General features: G+C 39.3%; 1 protein-coding gene across 2 annotated transcripts in view; it reads right to left on the reverse strand.

Moving 5' to 3' along the window:
- The window catches only part of LRGUK (leucine rich repeats and guanylate kinase domain containing), a 113,693-nt gene that overhangs the window by 84,329 nt on the left and 10,212 nt on the right, over window positions 1-19,152 (reverse strand). For both annotated transcript variants that reach the window (XM_024737964.1, XM_024737963.1), the window contains exons 3-5: window positions 17,859-17,940; window positions 10,076-10,176; window positions 6,369-6,450 (exon numbers count right to left, since the gene is read on the reverse strand). In XM_024737964.1, the coding sequence (XP_024593732.1) occupies window positions 6,369-6,450; window positions 10,076-10,176; window positions 17,859-17,940 (265 nt within the window). The remainder of the gene's footprint in view (window positions 1-6,368; window positions 6,451-10,075; window positions 10,177-17,858; window positions 17,941-19,152) is intronic.

Consider the following 19,152-nt stretch of genomic DNA (forward strand, 5'->3'; position numbering starts at 1 on the left):
TTTCCCAACTCTTCACTCCCCTTTAAATTTCAAGGAATTTTAGGCACTATAAATTACAGGTGACCCTTGACAAACAGGTCTGAAATGTATGGGTCCACTTATACATGGATTTTTTTTTTTTTCACTAAATACATACTACAGTGGTACACCATCTGTAGAGGTTGGTTGAATCTACTGGTGCACAACCGCGGATACAAAGGGCTTACTGTAAAGTTATGTGTGGCTATTCGACTGCTCTGGGATTGGTCCCCTAACCCCCACCATTATTCAAGGGTCAAACGCAGTCAAGCTCTTAAGTAAAGAGTACTTTTCACGGCTTTTCAATGGCTTCCCCTGCTATTTACTCCCATGGTCACATCATATGTGACTGCCAGTAATGCCAACAGTCAATATGCAGGACTGGTCCATCCAGAGCTCTAAATTCAGGAATACCTTTATCTCTCCAATCTCCCCTTTTCTTAAGAACCTTCATGAAATGTTACTTGCCCTTCCTCCTAACATTATTCTTTCATGTTCTTTCATAAGTCTTGGGACATTCCGATAAGAAGAAATATAATCAGATAAGCCACTAAACTGTTACAATGAATTAGCTTATTGAGTTAATTCTCTTAGGTTAGTTTAATTTTAAAAGGCTACTATCAGGAGAAAGAGACTCAAAGAACACAAGATCATCATACTGCATTCCAGCTCTAAAATTTTATGATTCTGTGAATAAATCTTTTACAGTGGAATGTTAGATCCTCGTGGAAACTGAGTGAAGGAATCCAAAGGCACATAAGCGTAACTTTACAGCTAGGGAAAAGCCCAACAATATATTTTTACATTTGGGCGATGCTGTCAGCAGTTCACAGTGCTTGACGTGAATTATTCACTAGTCAGCACTTGCTCTTATTCATTTGTCTACAACCATAAAATACGGGCCGGGTGTACAGAAAACAGTTACTAAGAAATAAATAGGAAATCCATCACAATTCTCTTAGTGGAAAGAACCACAATGATGACTTTAATCAAAACCAATCCTGAAGGACCTAGATCACCTTACCAGTGAAAAATGTTCTTCACTATGGGAGTGAATCTCTTTAAGAAATGAAACATGCATACATTTTAAACGGCTATGTGATAAAAGTAGTAATTATTCAATGAATTTTAACATGAGAAGAACAATGGAATGCAGAAGACTAGTCTCAGCTCAACCACTTACCAAATAATATCGGATGTTTCCCTGCATCTCAGGCTCCTCTCCCATAAAATAACAGCACTAGATGATCCCTAAAGTCCTGTCTGGATTTAAAAATTCTATAAACCGCTTTTTAAAAACTTCATGATTCTATAATCATGGAATAAATTCCAATGAACAATTAATATTTATAGGTAAAGAATAAAATGCATCCTTTCTTAAGACTAAATAAATATACTAATCCTCGGCAAAGTTTATCATCTTTCGATTTGGGGTGATTATCAATTAATCATCAGTTGCCCACCTACAGAAGGAAAAAATAGCATAATAAGATTAACTAAAAAAGTTGATACTTTACAGTTAACAATTCATTCTGAGGTATTAATCTACTACAATCACATTGTCAGCACTACTAGCTTGATTAATTGATTTGTTTTTAATTTTAAATAACTGCTTTTAATATTGATAATTATACTTCTCTTTTAATTTTATTTTAAACAGAAGTGCAACTTTTTCCCCTCAAATAGAAAACACAGATGCTCACTAAGGAAAGCTTGAATAAATACAAAAAGTTAAAAAAGCCAAATTTCTAAAGCATGTAAAAAAGGACAAATGGAATGGCAGCAAATGAGAAAAGCATGACATTCAAGATATAACAGACAGGACTGATTAGCTTAGAGCTGTGGATCTCAAAGTGTGGTCCTCAGACCAGACAGGACTGATTAGCTTAGAGCTGTGGATCTCAAAGTGTGGTCCTCAGACCAGCAATGCCAGCATCATCCCGGAACTTGTTAGATATTCAAGTTCTCAGGTACCACCCCAGACCTACTTAACCAAAAGCTCTGGAGGGTGGGGACCAGAAATAGGAGGGTGGGGACCAGAATTCCAGGGAATTCTGATAGAGCTGGACTTTGACATTTGGTAACTAACTGTTTTCAAGGAAATTAATTTCTAAGTTTCAAATTTTTAAAAATTTTAATGAGGACAGGCACATCACTGGCCATACATGGCCTGCTTTTATTAACTTTTAAAAATTTGATGAGTATTCTTGAAACCATCACCATTCCCAGCCCAAGAAGTAGAACATTAGCAGTAAGTTACATCTACCTCTGCACACCTCTCCTGTCACGTCTTGACGGCTCCCTCTCAGAGATAACCCCTAGGCTGAACTGCCTATTTCTTCTTCCCTTTCCCCTTTGGTTTTATACCTAAATTATATTTGGTTTGGAATTCCCTGGTGGCGCAGTGGTGAAGAATCCGCCTGCCAGTGCAGGGGACACAGGTTTGATCCCTGGTCTGGGAAGATCCCACATACCGTGGAGCAACTAAGCCTGTGCGCCACAACTACTGAGCCCACGCACCGCAACTACTGAAGCCGGCACGCCTAGAGCCCGTGCTCCACAACAAAAGAAGCAGCCACAATGAGAAGCCCGCGCACCGCAAGGAAGAGTAGCCCCCGCTCACCACAACTAGAGAAAGCCCGCGTGCAGCAACGAAGACCCAATGCAGGCAAAAATTGTTTTTTAAAAATTTCTAACTAAAAATTTTTTTTAATTTAAAAAAATTTTTTTAAATTGTATTTTGTTTTATTAATAGTCAACTTTACTGGTGCATGGAGGTATATACAGTTTATTCATTTTCACAACTATATGATAATTCTATTGTATCAGTATACCATAATTTATTTATGCTCTCTTATCAAGGAATATTTGGGCTATTTCAGTTTTTTGCTATTATAAGCCTCCAGGTACACGTATGCTAAACTTCCTATATATAGGAATGAAAGTGCTAGATCATAGAAAACGTGGAAGTTCAATTTTACAAGATTGCACAAAACTGTTTTCCACAGTGGTTGAACAAATTTCAAACCCATAAGGAAGAAAAATAGAGATCCTCTTGACCTATGTGTTCTCCAACACATGGCATTTTTAGATTTCTTACATTCTGTCAACTGAATGGATATAGTATATCGTGAGCTTGACTTGCATTTCTCTGAATACAAATGAGGTTGACATGTCTTCATATGTTTGTTAGCCTTTCTGATTCATTTTCTATAAAATTATATTTACACATCTTCTCCCATCTTCATATCCATCATACTATATTTCCCTTTAGTCAGGTCTTTAATATCCTTCAATAAAGTTTTATTATGTTCCCCCGACAGGTCTTATTCACCTTTAATAAGATACATATTCTTGTAAATGGCGTTTCAAGATTGTGTTTTCTAGTTGCTTGTTTGTGGTGTAGAGTAATGCAATCGATTTCTGTTTATTGAAGTCATATCCAACTACCTTGTGGAACTCTCAAAACTCTATTATTTCTAGTAGTTTATTGCAAGTTCTTTTTTATATTCTGTAGACAATCATATCATTTGCAAAAAATGACTTTTTCTCCTTATCCATCTTTATACTTTGCTTTCATTTCTTTATCTTATGATGCTGAGTAAGACCTCTTAAACAATGACGGTTAGAAGTGGCAAAGGCGGTTATCTTCTCTTGTATCCTTGATTTTAAAGAGTGCTTAGAACATGTCCCCAGTTAGGATAAAGTTTGTTTCAAATATTTTTGTTGACATTCTTATCAAGTTGAGGAAACTCCCTATTACTAGTTTACTAAAAGTTTTTATTGTGAATGAAGAATGGATTCTATTCAATTTTCTGTATCTATTGAGCTTCTGTATCTATTTATCATATGATTTATTTCCCTTAATCTGTTCATGTCGTTAATGACATTTAAAATTTTTCTAATGTTAAACTACCCTTACATTCATGAGATAAACCTAACTTGGTCATGGTATATTATCTTTTACATATACTCTCAGAATCGGTTTGCTAATATTTTGTTTAGGATTTTTACATCTATATCACAAGTGAAATAAGCCTGTCATTTTCTTTTCTCTTACTGTTCCTTGTCTGGTTTGGGTAACAAAGTAACCTCATTAAAATGAATTGTGAATATGCCTTCTATTTTAAACCTTTGAAAGAATTTGTTCATTTTTGAAAGGTTTGTTCTTGAAAGTTGGGTTTTTTTGTATGCAGATTTTTAATTTAATTGATTTTAATTTGTAATGAACTAGTTTTATAGTTACAGGACTACTCAGGGTTTCTATCTCCAAGTCAGTGCTTTGGTGTATAACATTTTTCTAGGGATTTATCCATTTCATCTAAGTTTTTAAATGTTCTGGCATTAAAAAGTTGTTTAGAAATTCTTTTTTATCTCAAAGCTTTTAAGTCTTTTCAAAACTCTAATTACATAATTGTACACAATATGATATGCCTGAACAGAACAAAAGAAAGAGGCATAGTTAGCACTGTTTAAAAATTAGCCTACTCTCTTTTCAAAACTGTAAGCTGTCTAAGAGGTAGTTTATGAAGGGGAGCTGGTTCTGGGTGTTTGCATTTTTAAAAACAAAGATGAGGAATTGTGCCACGGTATTTACATTCTAATTATGTGTCTATGTTCTGAATTCCAATTGGTTCTGATGTAATAAAGCTTTTTACACTTTGGAGATAAGACTCCATTGTTACATCTGAAGTCAAGTTTAAAAAACCCTGATTCTTTCCTCCGTTGACATTTACAAAGTCACAACAGTTTAGCTTTTTACATGGAAAGATAAATTTATGTAGAAATTAAGACTTTCATGATAGAAATGTTTTAAAATGCATCCTCCATTTTCAGTCCAAAATACTGTGAAGTTTTCTCTGGCAATTCCATGCTTGCACATAGAATATTTTCTGGGAGACAGAACTCCAGACTTTTGTGTCACCATTCTCACTCAGGGTGCACTGAAGAACAGAAGGAGCTCTGGATGCTCAATCCCTTTTGTCTGGTTGGAGTTTAGGGGGGTAGCTGACGGCTAGACCAGGGCTCCTCAAGCTTTAGTATGAACTCACATCACCTGGGGGTCTTGTTAAAAATGCAGATTCTGATTTCAGAGGTCTGGGGTAGCATCCAAGAGTCTGCATTTCTAAGAAGTTCCAGGCAATGCTGACACTGCTGGTGGTCCCTGAGGAGCATTATTCTAGATGGCCTGAGATGAGCAGATCTCTGAGCCAGACAGCTTCTGGGCCGTCAGACTCTATCTCTTTCCAAATGAAATATATATACAGTCAAGCATAAAGTGCAGGTTCTACGGACGGGTGCCGCTAATGTGTACTACTTTTAGTTTGTCATCAAAACTTTTTGATCATTTTCTCGTTCAGGAAAACTTGCTCGTTTCAAGAGCACCCTCTAAATGTCCACTAATTGCTCATTTTCACACACAAGTTCTAAAGAGAGTGATGTGATGTTTTACGCTTTCCATCATATACAAATAAAGCGTTTTTCCTACAAAATATGTCTTCAAGAAAACGTACCTTCTGTTCTCCCCACATCTCAGCCTCATTACTAGTGTGTACGAGCTGCTGCCACATCCCTGGAATGAGGTATCCAAGGGCAATCAATTCGTTCTCCACTCTGCCCTGAAAAATCCTCAGGGGGGTAGAAAGATACTGAGAAAGAGAAGGTGCTGCTTCCTTATCACCCAGAGAACACTGGTCTCTAGGGCAAGGAAGAGATTCAAGCTCATTAAACTCACAGATCCCCAGTCAACCCCTTAGGGTCCAGAAGCTGGAGTGTGTCTATGTTAAGGTAGGTGCTCTGTTTGCACAGGAGCCTGGCTCATGCAACAGATATGTTCTTGAAGTTGGATGCGAATCAAAAATTGTTGGTTTTACTTTTTAAAAATTTTTATGAAAGCGTCATTTGAGATACACTAGAGAGGCTTGCTAGTTAAAGGGAGCTTAGTGTGAATTCTTTTGTAAAATAAATAATCACTAATTTTGGCCGTATCTGGATTTTCAGATACTGAATTTACATAAAATAAGGTCCCAGTTCAAGTAAATTTGAAGAAAGGAGTCGGGTAAAACAGAACTTCTTATCTGGTTCTAGAATTAAAAATAAGCCTATGTTTATCAGACGAATGACTGTCTTCTTAGCTCTTCAGGTGTAAGATGTTCTTGGCAAGCTCTGATTTGCACTCTTACTCCTTGGTCAGTAAAATATCCTCATTTTGTGAATATCAATTCTTAACCGTTTAAATGAGTCACACATCTCTAGTAAAGTGCCTATCCCGCACTATTTCAGGTCATCCAGTACACATGTATTAATGGGCCTCTTAATCAAACTTTCCCCTTTAATCATTCAAAGGATACTGTCCAAAATTAGTTTCGTGAGAGACTCATATGCCGACAAATCACACATTTCTGAAATTTGGTTGTAGGAAAAATCCACCTTCTGATAAGAGAAAGAGAGCAGGATGTTATACTTTCTCACGCATCTTAACCACACAATTACTTGCACAACAAGAATGTATTTTCTGATGAGGGGTTACAATTCACAGTTGAAAATACACTCAGGCTAACGCACTTCCTTTTGTGTTTAATCGCTTCCTAGCTGGGACCCTCGTCTGGCCACTTTGAGGGGTACTAAGGGGGAGACCCTTCCCCGTGGTTGGCGTGGACAGCCGTGCAACAGAAACGCTTTCTGTTTCTTCAGTCACTCTCCCCATTTTCAGCACTTATTTTAAACTTTCTTGATCTTCCTTTAGAGCTTACCTCAGTTTCACCCTTACTAACCACCATGTCTTCGTTTTCGCTGACGCCCAATAGCCTGTGTTCATTTAGTTTATATGCACATCTTGCTTCTGGCTTCTTTGCCTTCCGTTTCTGGCTCAATTTACTCTCCTGTGTCACCCCCTAAAGGCCAGAAAAGTCTTTCTTATTCATCCCTCAGGCTATACCTCGTCCACTCAGCACCCTTTCTCAAACTTGACTATCTTAGGAAAGCATTTTCAACAATATTAGTTGTTCCTACTCAAAAATATGAGAAAGAAAAACAACATTAAATAACTTTAATTATTCACCTACTGGCAAAAGATAAAAATATATATATATTTTTAAACACTGCTTTAATGTGCTAGGCACATGGTGATTATTTTCTGGAAAACTATCAAGCAATTATATAATAAGTACTATTGTTATCTTCTTGTGCCCTTTAAAACAGTAATTTTACCTCCCCCAACCCATGCACTAAGATTATTTTTATCAATGTATTAAATACTAAACACTTTAAATACTGGACACTAAAAAAACTTCTTTGAAAACAGCTCAAGTGGCAAGTGTAGAAAATTGGTTAAGTTGATTACAATACAGCAACAAGACTGCATAGTAAGTAAAATACAAGTATGTGAATCATGTGAAGAAATAGAAATGTGCAAACAAATCCTGTTAAAAAAAATCAGAAACAAAATTTTATGCACATACAAATTGCAACTATGTAAAATGCATTCCATGACTTAATTAAAAAATCAGTTTGGCATGATAAAATGAAATTTCTCATCCGCGTTTTTCTTCTATATAATAATGATGGGCTAGAAATAAACTTATAATTATCTAGGTTTACTTTATAGCTGACATTTTTCCATCAACACCTTTCATCCTTGTGCCACAGCTTGTGTGTGATTATGATACCTAGCTAACTACACACCTGTTGGGACTATATGCCAATACTGTGCCCTCCATGCACTTATGATACTGGGCTTGTTGAGAGACCTTAAAAGGGTTATGATATTGCCCTGACTCCCACTGGGAGTTCCACTGGAACCCAGAGCTTGTAAGAAGTGCCCATCAATCAAACGAACCTTCTTCACCTACTAAGAGCAAAACCATTCTAGGAAATACAAAAAGGGTAAAAGTATAAGCTCCTGCTCTTTGGGACATGTATGCTTTCTTTGGTTAGTAGCACAAGGCACATAGATAATAAATGAAACATAAGCAGAGCTTTCCGAGAGGGTGAGACATTATACACAAGCGTGATTTACTGGAAAAATGGGCTTTGGGTCTCAGACATGGGGTTCAGTGCCAGCCCTGTGACCTCCCAGCAAAGGTTAAGTAAGTTATTTAACCTTTCTGTGCTTCTGCAAACTCAGCTGTAAAATGGGACCATCCCAGCTGCCTCACAGTTCTATTGGGAGGATTTAGTAAGGCACTGCATTGAAAACATTGGAAGGCCTCAATCATTCCCCTCCCAGGTTCACAAAGGGGTCACTTAGGGTTCACATAGGGTTGAAGTACCTTGTCAGGGGCACTCTGGAACTTTGCAAGCACTTTCCTAAAGTTACCAATACATCTGCTCTTAATCCTCTAGGAACTTAAACACTGAGGTATCTGCCATAACGATGGAAACACATCACCATACATTTGTCCAAACCCACAGAATGTACAACACCAAGAGTGAACCCTAACGTAAACTGTGGACTTCGGGTGATTATGATGTGTCAGTGCAGGTTTGAGTGTGACAAATGTCTCACTCTGGTGGGGGATGTTGATAATGGGGAGGCTGTGCATTTGTGGGGGCAGGAGATATATGGGAAATCTCTGCACTTTCTCCTCAACTTTGCTATGAACCTAAAACTGCTCTAAAAAAAAAAGATGGGGTATCTGATTTTTGTTTACTTGTGCAGTCTTTTGGGGAGGGGGTGAGGCAAGATTGTGAATGAAAGAAACTCCAGGCAAGTTTTTCCCAAGGAAGGGGGTCACGCTCTTGCCATGGCTGATTTCACTGGGGCTTAGGGCAAAGCAGAAGGGGACAGCAAAGGAGGGAGAATCAAGACAGCTCTGCAAGAACAATTCCTGATGACCTGGAGACCACAAGGCCCCATACTGAGGACAAATAGGCACCTTGTGCGGCTTTTCTGGATAAACAAATGTCACCACAGCAATAACTGTAATTTCAAAGGGAAAAAACTCACTACTGATAAAAATGTAGCAAGTGAAATAAAAGAAGAAAAATTAAGAAAGGTGTCTCACTGACAGTATGGAGGATGTCAGATTCTTAATTTCGAACAGACTTATATTTGTGCAAGATCCAGCAGAATACGTTGGATCTACATTAATTTGCCTTGTAAACAAAATAAAACTAATAGGTAATAAAAGGCAATCATTGATGTCCACTCCTTAAAACAACTTTTTAATGAAATATTTGAGTCCAATAGAAAAATACTCGTCCCAAGCTGCGGCAATGGTTCCCAAATTTGTCAGCACGTTACAGCCACCTGGGCGGGGTCTTTTAGAAATTCCCACACCCGGGCCTTACCTTGGACCACATGAACCAGAATATCTGGCAGTGGAATCCAGGCATCAGTAGTCTTTAAAACTCTCCAGGTGATTCCAGTGTGCAGAAAATCGGAGTACCATTTATCTATGACCTCTCTGCTTACGTGTGGTCCATGGACCAGCAGCAATGGCTCATCAGGAAGGCTGTTAGAAAGCAGGGCCTCAGGCCCACCTCAGACCTACTGGATCAGAACCTCATTTTCACAAGAACGCCACGTGACCTACACCCACGTTCAAGTATGAGCCACTGTGCTCCAGAGCAGAGTGAGCTGCTCCATCAACCACCATTCACAGACTTTCATTCTGCCTCAGAAATGCAAAAGCAAGTGCAGAGAAGCAAGAATGAAGGTCTGAAATCACTGCTTTCTAAACAAAAGTAAAGGTTGGATGAATAAAGAAGGCAAAATTTAAGCCCCCAGGAAATTTTTACAGAATTTTCAGGTATAAAATTGTTCTGCTATAATAAAAATACACAAACAATAACTAGTATTTAAATGAAGCAGAGAAAAGGGAAAGAAGTTAGTTCATTGGTTTGGACACTAGGTTTTAGCAAAGCTTCCGAAAAAGATAATCTCTTGAAAGACTATCTCCCTTATCTAAAGTAAATGATACACAAATCCTTCTCCTTTTTTATTTCATTTCTCCTCTGTCTTATTCTCTCTGAATTCTCTTTTAGTGCTTTTTTGCTCGTTAATGTATTTCACAAACCAGTTAACACATGTAATTAGTGTATTAATAAAATCTACCTTGAGATTTTTGGGTGGCTTGAAATTGAAGAATGTCGTCAGTTTATTCTGAGAAGCATTAAGTTCTAGAAGATAAGGCATACAGCTCACACAAGACAAATCTGGGGGGTAAAATGAATAAAGAATAAGGTAAGTCAATAAAACAAAACTTAGACAAAGTCATTAAAAACAGCATACATTATATCAGAACATTTTAAAACTATACCAGTTGGAAGCACAACTTAATTATTCCAGATGAGTGAAATGAATAAAAATAGGAATATGCAAAACACACACACACACACACACACACACACACACACACACACAGTGTGGAAAAGGCACCATGAGCCCACAATTTAACCTTCTTCTCCAGGGTCCCCCACCTGTCCCATCCCCTTCCATCATAACCAAGAAAGAAATGACAGAGGCCTCCTTGTGGCCCAGCTCACTCTCCCCTGAGCTGCTAACAGTCAATGCTTCAAAAATGCCAGCCTTGGGAGAGACCAAGATGGCGGAGGAGTCAGAAGCGGAGATCACCTTCCTCCCAACAGATACATCAGAAATACATCTACATGTGGAACAACTCCTACGGAACACCTACTGAACGCTAGCAGAAGACCTCAGACCTCCCAAAAGGCAAGAAACTCCCTCACGTACCTGGGTAGGGCAAAAGAAAAAAGAAAAAACAGGGACAAAAGAATAGGGACGGGACCTGCACTTCTAGGAGGGTGTGTGAGGAGAGAGAATTCAGAGCACTGCCTAAACGAGCTCCAGAGACTTGCATGAAACGCTATGGCTGCTGCTGCCGCCACCAAGAAGCCTGTGTGCGAGCACAGGTCACTATCCACACCTCCCCTCCCGGGAGCCTGTGCAGCCCGCCACTGCCAGGGTCCCGTGATCCAGGGACAACTTCCCTGGGAGAACACACGGCGCACCCCACTCTGCCGCTGCAGGCTTGCCCTGAATCCATACTCCTCCCTCCCTCCGGCCTCAGTGAGCCACAGCCCCCGAATCGGTTGCTCCTTTAACATCGCCCTGTCTGAGCGGGAGCAGACGCCCTCACGTGACCCACACGCAGAGGCAAGTCCAAATCCAAAGCTGAACCTCGGGAGCTGTGCAACAAAGAAGAGAAAGGGAAATCTCTCCCAGCAGCCTCAGGAGCAGCGGATTAAACCTCCACAATCAACTTGATGTACCCTGCATCTGTGGAATACCTGAATAGACAATGATTCATCCCAAATTGAGGTGGCGGACTTTGGAGGCAATGATATATTTTTTTTTTTTCTATTTTCTTTTTGTGAGTGTGTATGCTTCTTTGTCTGATTTTGTCTGTATAGCTTTGCTTTTAACATTTACCCTAGGGTTCTGTCTGTCCAGTTTCTGTTTCTTTTCTTTTTTGAGATAGTTTTTAGCACTTGTTATAATTGGTGGATTTGTTTTTTGGTTTGGTTGCTCTCTTTTTAAAATTATTAATAATTATTTTTTATTTTAAAAACTTTATTTTATTTTTTTCTTTCCTTTTTTCTCCCTTTTCTTCTGTTCTTCTGAGCCGTGTGGCTGACAGGGTCTTGGTGCTCCAGCCGGGTGTCAGGCTTGTGCCTCTGAGGTAGGAGAGCCGAGTTCAGGACATTGGTCCACCAGAGACCTTCTGGCTCCACGTAATACCAAATGGCGAAAGTTCTCCCAGAGATATCCATCTCAACACGAAGACCCAGCTCCACTCAACAACCAGCAAGCTACAGTAATGGACACCCTATGCCAAACAACTAGCAAGACAATAACACAACCCCGCCCATTAGCAGAGAGGATGCCCAAAATCATAATAAGGTCACAGACACCCCAAACACACCACCTGACGTGGTCCTACCCACCAGAAAGACAAGATCCAGCCTCATCCTCCAGAACGCAGGCACCAGTCCCCTGCACCAGGAAGCCTACACAACCCACTGAACCAACCATAGCCGCTGGGGGCAGACACCAAAAACAATGGGAACTACGAACATGTAGCCTGTGAAAAAGAGACCCCAAACACAGTAAGTTAAGCAAAATGAGAAGACAGAGAAACACACAGCAGATGAAGGAGCAATGTAAAAACCCATCACCAAACAAATGAAGAGGAAATAGGCAGTCTACCTGAAAAAGAATTCAGAGTAAAGACAGTAAAGATGATCCAAAATCTTGGAAAGAGAACGTTTAACAAGGACCTGGAAGAACTAAAGAGCAAACAAACAATGATGAACAACACAATGAATGAAATTTAAAATTCTCTAGAAGGAATCAATAGCAGAATAACTGAGGCAGAAGAATGGATAAGTGACCTGGAAGATAAAATAATGGAAATAACTACTGCAGAGCAGATTAAAGAAAAAAGAATGAAAAGAATTGAGGACGGTCCCAGAGACCTCTGGGACAACATTAAATGCACTAATATTCGAATTATAGGGGTCCCAGAGGAAGAAGAGAAAAAGAAAGGGACTGAGAAAATATTTGAAGAGATTATAGTTGCAAACTTCCCTAATATGGAAAAGGAAATAGTTAATCAAGTCCAGGAAGCACAGAGAGTCCCATACAGGATAAATCCACGGAGAAGCACACCAAGACATATAATAATCAAACAATCAAAAAATAAATACAAAGAAAAAATATTAAAAGCAGCAAGGAAAAAGCAACAAATAACATATAAGGGAATCCTCATAAGGTTAACAGCTGATCTTTCAGCAGAAAGTCTACAAAACAGAAGGGAGTGGCAGGACATATTTAAAGTGATGAAAGGGGAGAACCTACAACAAAGACTACTCTACCCAGCAAGGATCTCATTCAGATTCGACGGAGAAATTAAAACCTTTACAGACAAGCAAGAGCTAAGAGAATTCAGCACCACCAAACCAGCTTTACAACAAATGCGAAAGGAACTTCCCTGGGCAGGAAACACAAAAGAAGAAAAAGACCTACAATAACAAACCCAAAACAATGAAGAAAATGGGAATAGGAACATACATATCAATAATTACCTTAAATGTAAATGGATTAAATGCTGCAACCAAAAGACACAGACTGGCTGAATGGATACAAAAACAAGACCCATATATATGCTGTCTACAAGAGACCCACTTCAGACCTACGGACACATACAGACTGAAAGTCAGGGGATGGAAAAAGATATTCCATGCAAATGGAAATCAAAAGAAAGCTGGAGTAGCAATTCTCGTATCACACAAAATAGACTTTAAAATAAAGACTATTACAAGACGCAGAGAAGGACACTACATAATGATCAAGGGATCAATCCAAGAAGATATAACAATTGTAAATATTTAGGAACCCAACATAGGAGCACCTCAATACATAAGGCAAATGCTAACAGCCATAAAAGGGGAAATCAACAGTAACACAATCATAGTAGGGGACTTTAACACCCCACTTTCACCAATGGGCAGATCATCCAAAAGGAAAATAAATAAGGAAACACAAGCTTTAAATGACACATTAAACAAGATGGACTAAATTGGTATTTATAGGACATTCCATCCAAAAACAACAGAATACACTTTCTTCTCAAGTGCTCACGGAACATTCTTCAGGATAGATCATATCCTGGGTCACAAATCAAGCCTTGGTAAATTTAAGAAAATAGAGATTGTATCAAGTATCTTTTTCAACCATAACACCATGAGACTAGATGTCAATTATAGAAAAAAATCTGTAAAAAAATACAAATACATAGAGGCTAAACATACTACAGAGAACAGTAGGGAGCTTCCTTAAACATCTAAAAATAGAACTACCATATGACCCAGCAATCCCACTACTGGGCATTTACCCTGAGAAGACCATAATTCAAAAAGTCGTGTACCACAATGTTCACTGAAGCTCTATTTATAATAGCCAGGACATGGAAGTAACCTAAGTGTCCATCGACAGATGAATGGATAAAGAAGATGTGCTACATATATACAATGGAATATTACTCAGCCATAAAAAGAAACGAAATTGAGTTACTTTAGTGAGGTGGATGGACCTAGAGTGTGTCATACAGAGTGAAGTAAGTGAGAAAGAGAAAAACAAATACTGTATGCTAACACACATATATGGAATATTAAAAAAAAAAGGTTATCGAGAACCTAGGGGCAGGACAGGAATAATGATGCAGATGTAGGGAATGGACTTGAGGACACGGGGAGCGGGAAGGGGAAGCTGGGACAAAGTGAGAGAGTGGCATGGACTTATATATACTACCAAATATAAAACAGATAGCTAGTGGGAAGCAGCCGCATAGCACAGGGAGATCAGCTCAGTGCTTTGTGACCACCTAGAGGGGTGGGATAGGGAGGGTGGGAGGAAGACGCAAGAGAGAGGAGATATGGGGATATATGTGTATGTATAACTAATTCACTTTGTTATAAAGCAGAAACTAACACAACATTGTAAAGCAATTATACTTCAATAAAGATTTAAAAAAAAAAAAAAGCCAGCCTTGGAGGAACTAAAGCCTGGGATATTCCTCTTGATAATTAGCCCCTAAATAACTGCGTTAGGTGTTTTCAGGAAGACTAAAAATGCCACAATTCGTTCTTTGTTATAAATTAAATTTTGTTTTAGATGGACTGAATCTTAAATCTCATTAATTATTTGAAGTGATTTAAATTATTGCTATTATTTTACTGTGATTTTGCACTGCTTAAAAAGTATGTCTGAGTTTTGCATTTTATCCCAAGCCAATGTTCTGGACCTAGAATACTAAGTCAAGGACTATTGTGCTAATACTCGCCTCTAATGAAAATATATACACAACATAAAAATAGTGAAGCATCTTTGTTATGGAGCGGAGGCTAGCACACCGTTGTAAGGCAATTATACTCCAATAAAAAAATAAGAAATAAAAAAAAAGGAAGAAATCATGGATACATGTAAAAAAAGAAAATAAGATAACAGAATAAGATCAAACATACCAGTTTTGATAACCAATATTTAGCTATATAGATAAAAGTTTAACTTTTTAAATAAAATCGAAAAACAATGAGAAAATGATTTTAAAAACACAATCTGGGGACTCCCCTGGCTGCTAAGTGGTTAAGAATCCACCTGCCAATGCAGGGGACAAAAAAAAAGAAAGAAAAATGGTGAAGCATTATGTTGCTTTGTTGTGGGACTTTACAGCAGGTGGAATTTGGGACAGCAGGAGGATTAGGGAAAGGCTCAGAAAGAATCACATGACAAGGATTTACAGCCCCGTCTCTACCTGTAACTTGCTTCTCCACCCGTCTTTTAACTCTAGATCACACAACCAGCGATCAAAGCCCCTCAGAAGATGGCCTCTGGAGGAGAACAGAGCCTCCACACCTGAAGCCCAGCAAAGTGCTTCTACCCTTCACCAGGTGACAAAGTCACTCCCAGGCCAGGAGAAGCAAGCACAGCTGAGTACTGGGGCCCTGTCCTGGAGTAGGTAGAGCCAGAAAGGTGAGGGGCCCCTGACCCCATCCCCCCAACAGCTTTCCTTCTCAGGGTCACGGAAGCCAGAAGATCTCCACCAATTTCTACTTTATTTCTCTGGTCTAAACCACAGCCTTCTTTAGCCTGTCTTTTTTATGAAATTGTTCTAGGAGGACCAGAACACTGAGACATCAACACTTTGGTGGGCACTCATGAGCAAATCCAGAAAGGCTGCCTGTGAGAGGAAAGCTAAGAAGAAACTGTAATTGCTTTAAAAGTTTTGCCTATTTGTCCCATCTGAGCTCAGCTCCGTATCTGTCAACGGTGATCGCGACCCGCTTAATTTCCACGGGCCCCCATACCCCCTTGGAGCTGATCTTTCTGTGGGCAGGTAAGTGCTGTACCACGGAGCTCTGCCTTGAAGCAAAAGCAGCAGCTACCGCCTGGATGGTGAGTACATTTCACTCTTTGTAGATGCTCAGTGCTTTCGAATCACTTTGATAGGAAAAATCCACCTTCTGGGTTGCTGGGCTTCTAAGTCTCCCTACTCGGTGTAGTGACCTCCTTGTCCACCAGATGGCAGGAGCTCCTCATGTCTACCACTGTGGTTCTCAAAGTGTGGTCCTGTACTGGCTTCCAGGGAAACTAATCAGAAATGCAAATTTTCAAGTCCCACCCCAGATCTACGGAATCAGAAAGGCTGAGGGTGGGGCACAGGCATCTAAGTTTTAACAGGTTCCCTCCAGGTGATTCTGATGCAAGTTGAAATCTGGTCCATATCAGGTCATCAATAAAGCTGTTCTCTTGAAAAGAAAAATATATACTGTGCCTTACACACAATAAGTTCTCGAACACTTGATGAGGTAATAAAGGGGGACATAAAAGACTGAAGGAGACTGATCTGAAGAGGAAAGCTTCATTTGCTACCGGGAACTGCTTGCTCAAGGGGCAAGGGTATGAAGCCACATCTCTTTCCCTTTTGCCGCGCACAAAAGATTGCTGGAGTCTCCCCAACCCTGCAATCCCTTAACCAGTAAATGAAACCAATCTTGGAGGTGTGGGGTGTGGGGAGACCGCCTGCCATTAACACTAAAAATTCTTTCCGATGATAACATATCTGGCATTTGCCTTAAATAACCCTGGGAAGGATGGATGAAGCAAGATGGGCCATGGGCTGACAATTGTTGAACCTGAATATTCATTACAAACCTCTCTACTTGTACACGTTTGTAATTTTCCATAAAGAAGTTTTATGAAACTAGAAAAAAATTAACAAAAAGCCTTTAAAACAGTAGCATTTTAAGAATTAAAATATGCTAGAATGCTTCTTAGCCATTGATAAGAGTGAATTTTAATTATTGCAGTCAGATGGGAGGAAGAAATCAGAGAAGTCCATATCAGCAACACTTAATCGTCTTATAAAAACCTAAAGTGGGGCTTCCCTGGTGGTGCAGTGGTTGAGAGTCTGCCTGCCGATGCAGGGGACACGGGTTCGTGCCCCGGCCCGGGAAGATCCCACATGCCACGGAGCGGCTGGGCCCGTGAGCCATGGCCGCTGAGCCTGCGCGTCCGGAGCCTGTGCTCCGCAGGGGCAGAGGCCACAGCAGTGAGAGGCCCGCATGCCACAAAAAAAAAAAAAAAAAAAAAAAAAAAAAAAAAAGCTAAGGTGAACAGAAAGGTGATCAATGAAGAAAGAAGCAGGTCAGAAATTTCAAATAGGGTCAGAAAATTAGAAACAAGGATCAAGGTTTGAAGAAAATGTGACTAATTTCATTCAATGTGAGCAAGGTATCACAACAAATACCTTATATGGAACCACAAATGGCAGAGTTAGACTTGTAAGAACCCACTAACTATATGGAGACATCGAAGAGGGGGAAAAAATTAATTTCTGAATCCCTGGTGTTCAAATAAGAACAGAAGGAGCTAGCCAGGATTAAGATGTAGATGCAAATGCAAAATAAAGAAAAGCATCCATTAAAGGGGGATAAAAGAACTAATTCATCTACACTGAATAAACTAAAAGAGGGAAGGAAATGGGAATCATCAAATATTCAGGAGGCATTAAAGAAGTAATGATCCATCTCTTGAAAGGAAAAAGCAAAGCAAACATTCCATCTGACGCTCTTTAATATCACTGAGTGGGTCTCAACCATCGCATAATGTAGCATGTTTGCTGACCTCTGCCTTTTTCTTTTGTCATCAGTTATAGGTGCTTTTTTTCCATGGAAGACAGAGGATCAATGTGTACAGTGATCCACAATAGCACTTATATCAAGTTTGGTAGTATTAAAGTATATTACATTCTGCAAAGCTTAAATTTTGAAATAATTCAGCAATTCACTGACTTACTAGAATGACAGTTACATACCTTCAATTTTATTTACTGAAAGATCCAACTTCTGCAGGTGAATGTATCCACAGAGGATGCTAATATCAATTAGATCAAGATCCTGAGAAAATAAAAGGTAAAAGATTTAATGTTGCTTTAACAGATGAGTACTCAGGCTTCTCAAGACATCTGGAAATAGAGGTCGACAGAAAGAAATCCAGAATTTCCTTTGAAAGTACAGTAGAAGTGAGAGAAGAAAATCTGAAGCCTACTACCAATAGGGTCTCAAAACAGACTACAAACCCCATCCAAAAATGCATTCTTCTGAAGGAAATAATAGCTTGGAAAATTAGTGTTGTTAGCAAGAACATACACAACATGAAAAGGCAAATTAAAGCAGGGTTCATGAAGACCTTTAGAGCGGAGTTTTATATTTTAAAAAACCCACACATAAGAGCAATAAAGCCAAAGCCTTTATCTAGTAGAAGAAAAGAAAAAGCAAATGCCTAGAATTCAAATGAAATGTTAGAAGAGTTCACACCTAATCGAGTGATCATTAATAACAATACTTCTTAGGCTTCCTCAGGCTTCAAAGCTCTCTCCCAATAATCTCATCTGATCAAACAAACCTGTGAGATCTGTAGGGCAGATTATCCCCAGTGTAGGGATGAGGAATGGGAGGTACAGAGAGGTAGGTAAATAGCCTAAAATCACTTAGCAAGTTAGCAACACAAAAGCAGCTCCAAGTCTCCTGAATCTTTGTCCGAGATCCCTTCCATGAAATCTTGCATCTAGTGAACATCACGAGGGGTTGGAGGGGAATTTGGTCCCTTGGAACAAAGACTCGTGTCACTGGTTTACGTTGCGATGTCAGAGTCAGAAAAAGCCAACCAAAGTGTCATGATAAGCAAGTTCTCAAATATAAGAATGATAATAAAGGCCTCTAGAACAATAATAAGTAAATTACTGATGACCTACTACATACAAGGCATTAAGCTTGGCATGATGAGAAACACGTACAGTGTTGGGCTAGAGCTACATTTTGCCTTTAAGAAACTTACGACTGGGTAGGAGAGAAACCATGTACACAAGTAATTAGAGAAAGTTAGAAAATTATGTGCAACATAAGACATAAGGCGGGAAAAATCACTAACCTGGCCAACCCTAAGAAAGTGTATTCAGTAAGACAGGCTATTAGGGCAAAGTAATTCAACATGTAATATCTCAAATGTAAGGAGGTCAGCGGCAAAGTAAGAAGCTTCAGTCCATCTAGCTGAAATAAGATTTAAAGGATTGTGCTTTCTCGTAGATCAGTTTAAGGCGTAGCACTACA

The sequence above is a fragment of the Neophocaena asiaeorientalis genome, unplaced genomic scaffold (assembly GCF_003031525.2).
Source record: "Neophocaena asiaeorientalis asiaeorientalis breed wild unplaced genomic scaffold, Neophocaena_asiaeorientalis_V1.1 scaffold364, whole genome shotgun sequence".
NCBI classification, from domain to species: domain Eukaryota; kingdom Metazoa; phylum Chordata; class Mammalia; order Artiodactyla; family Phocoenidae; genus Neophocaena; species Neophocaena asiaeorientalis.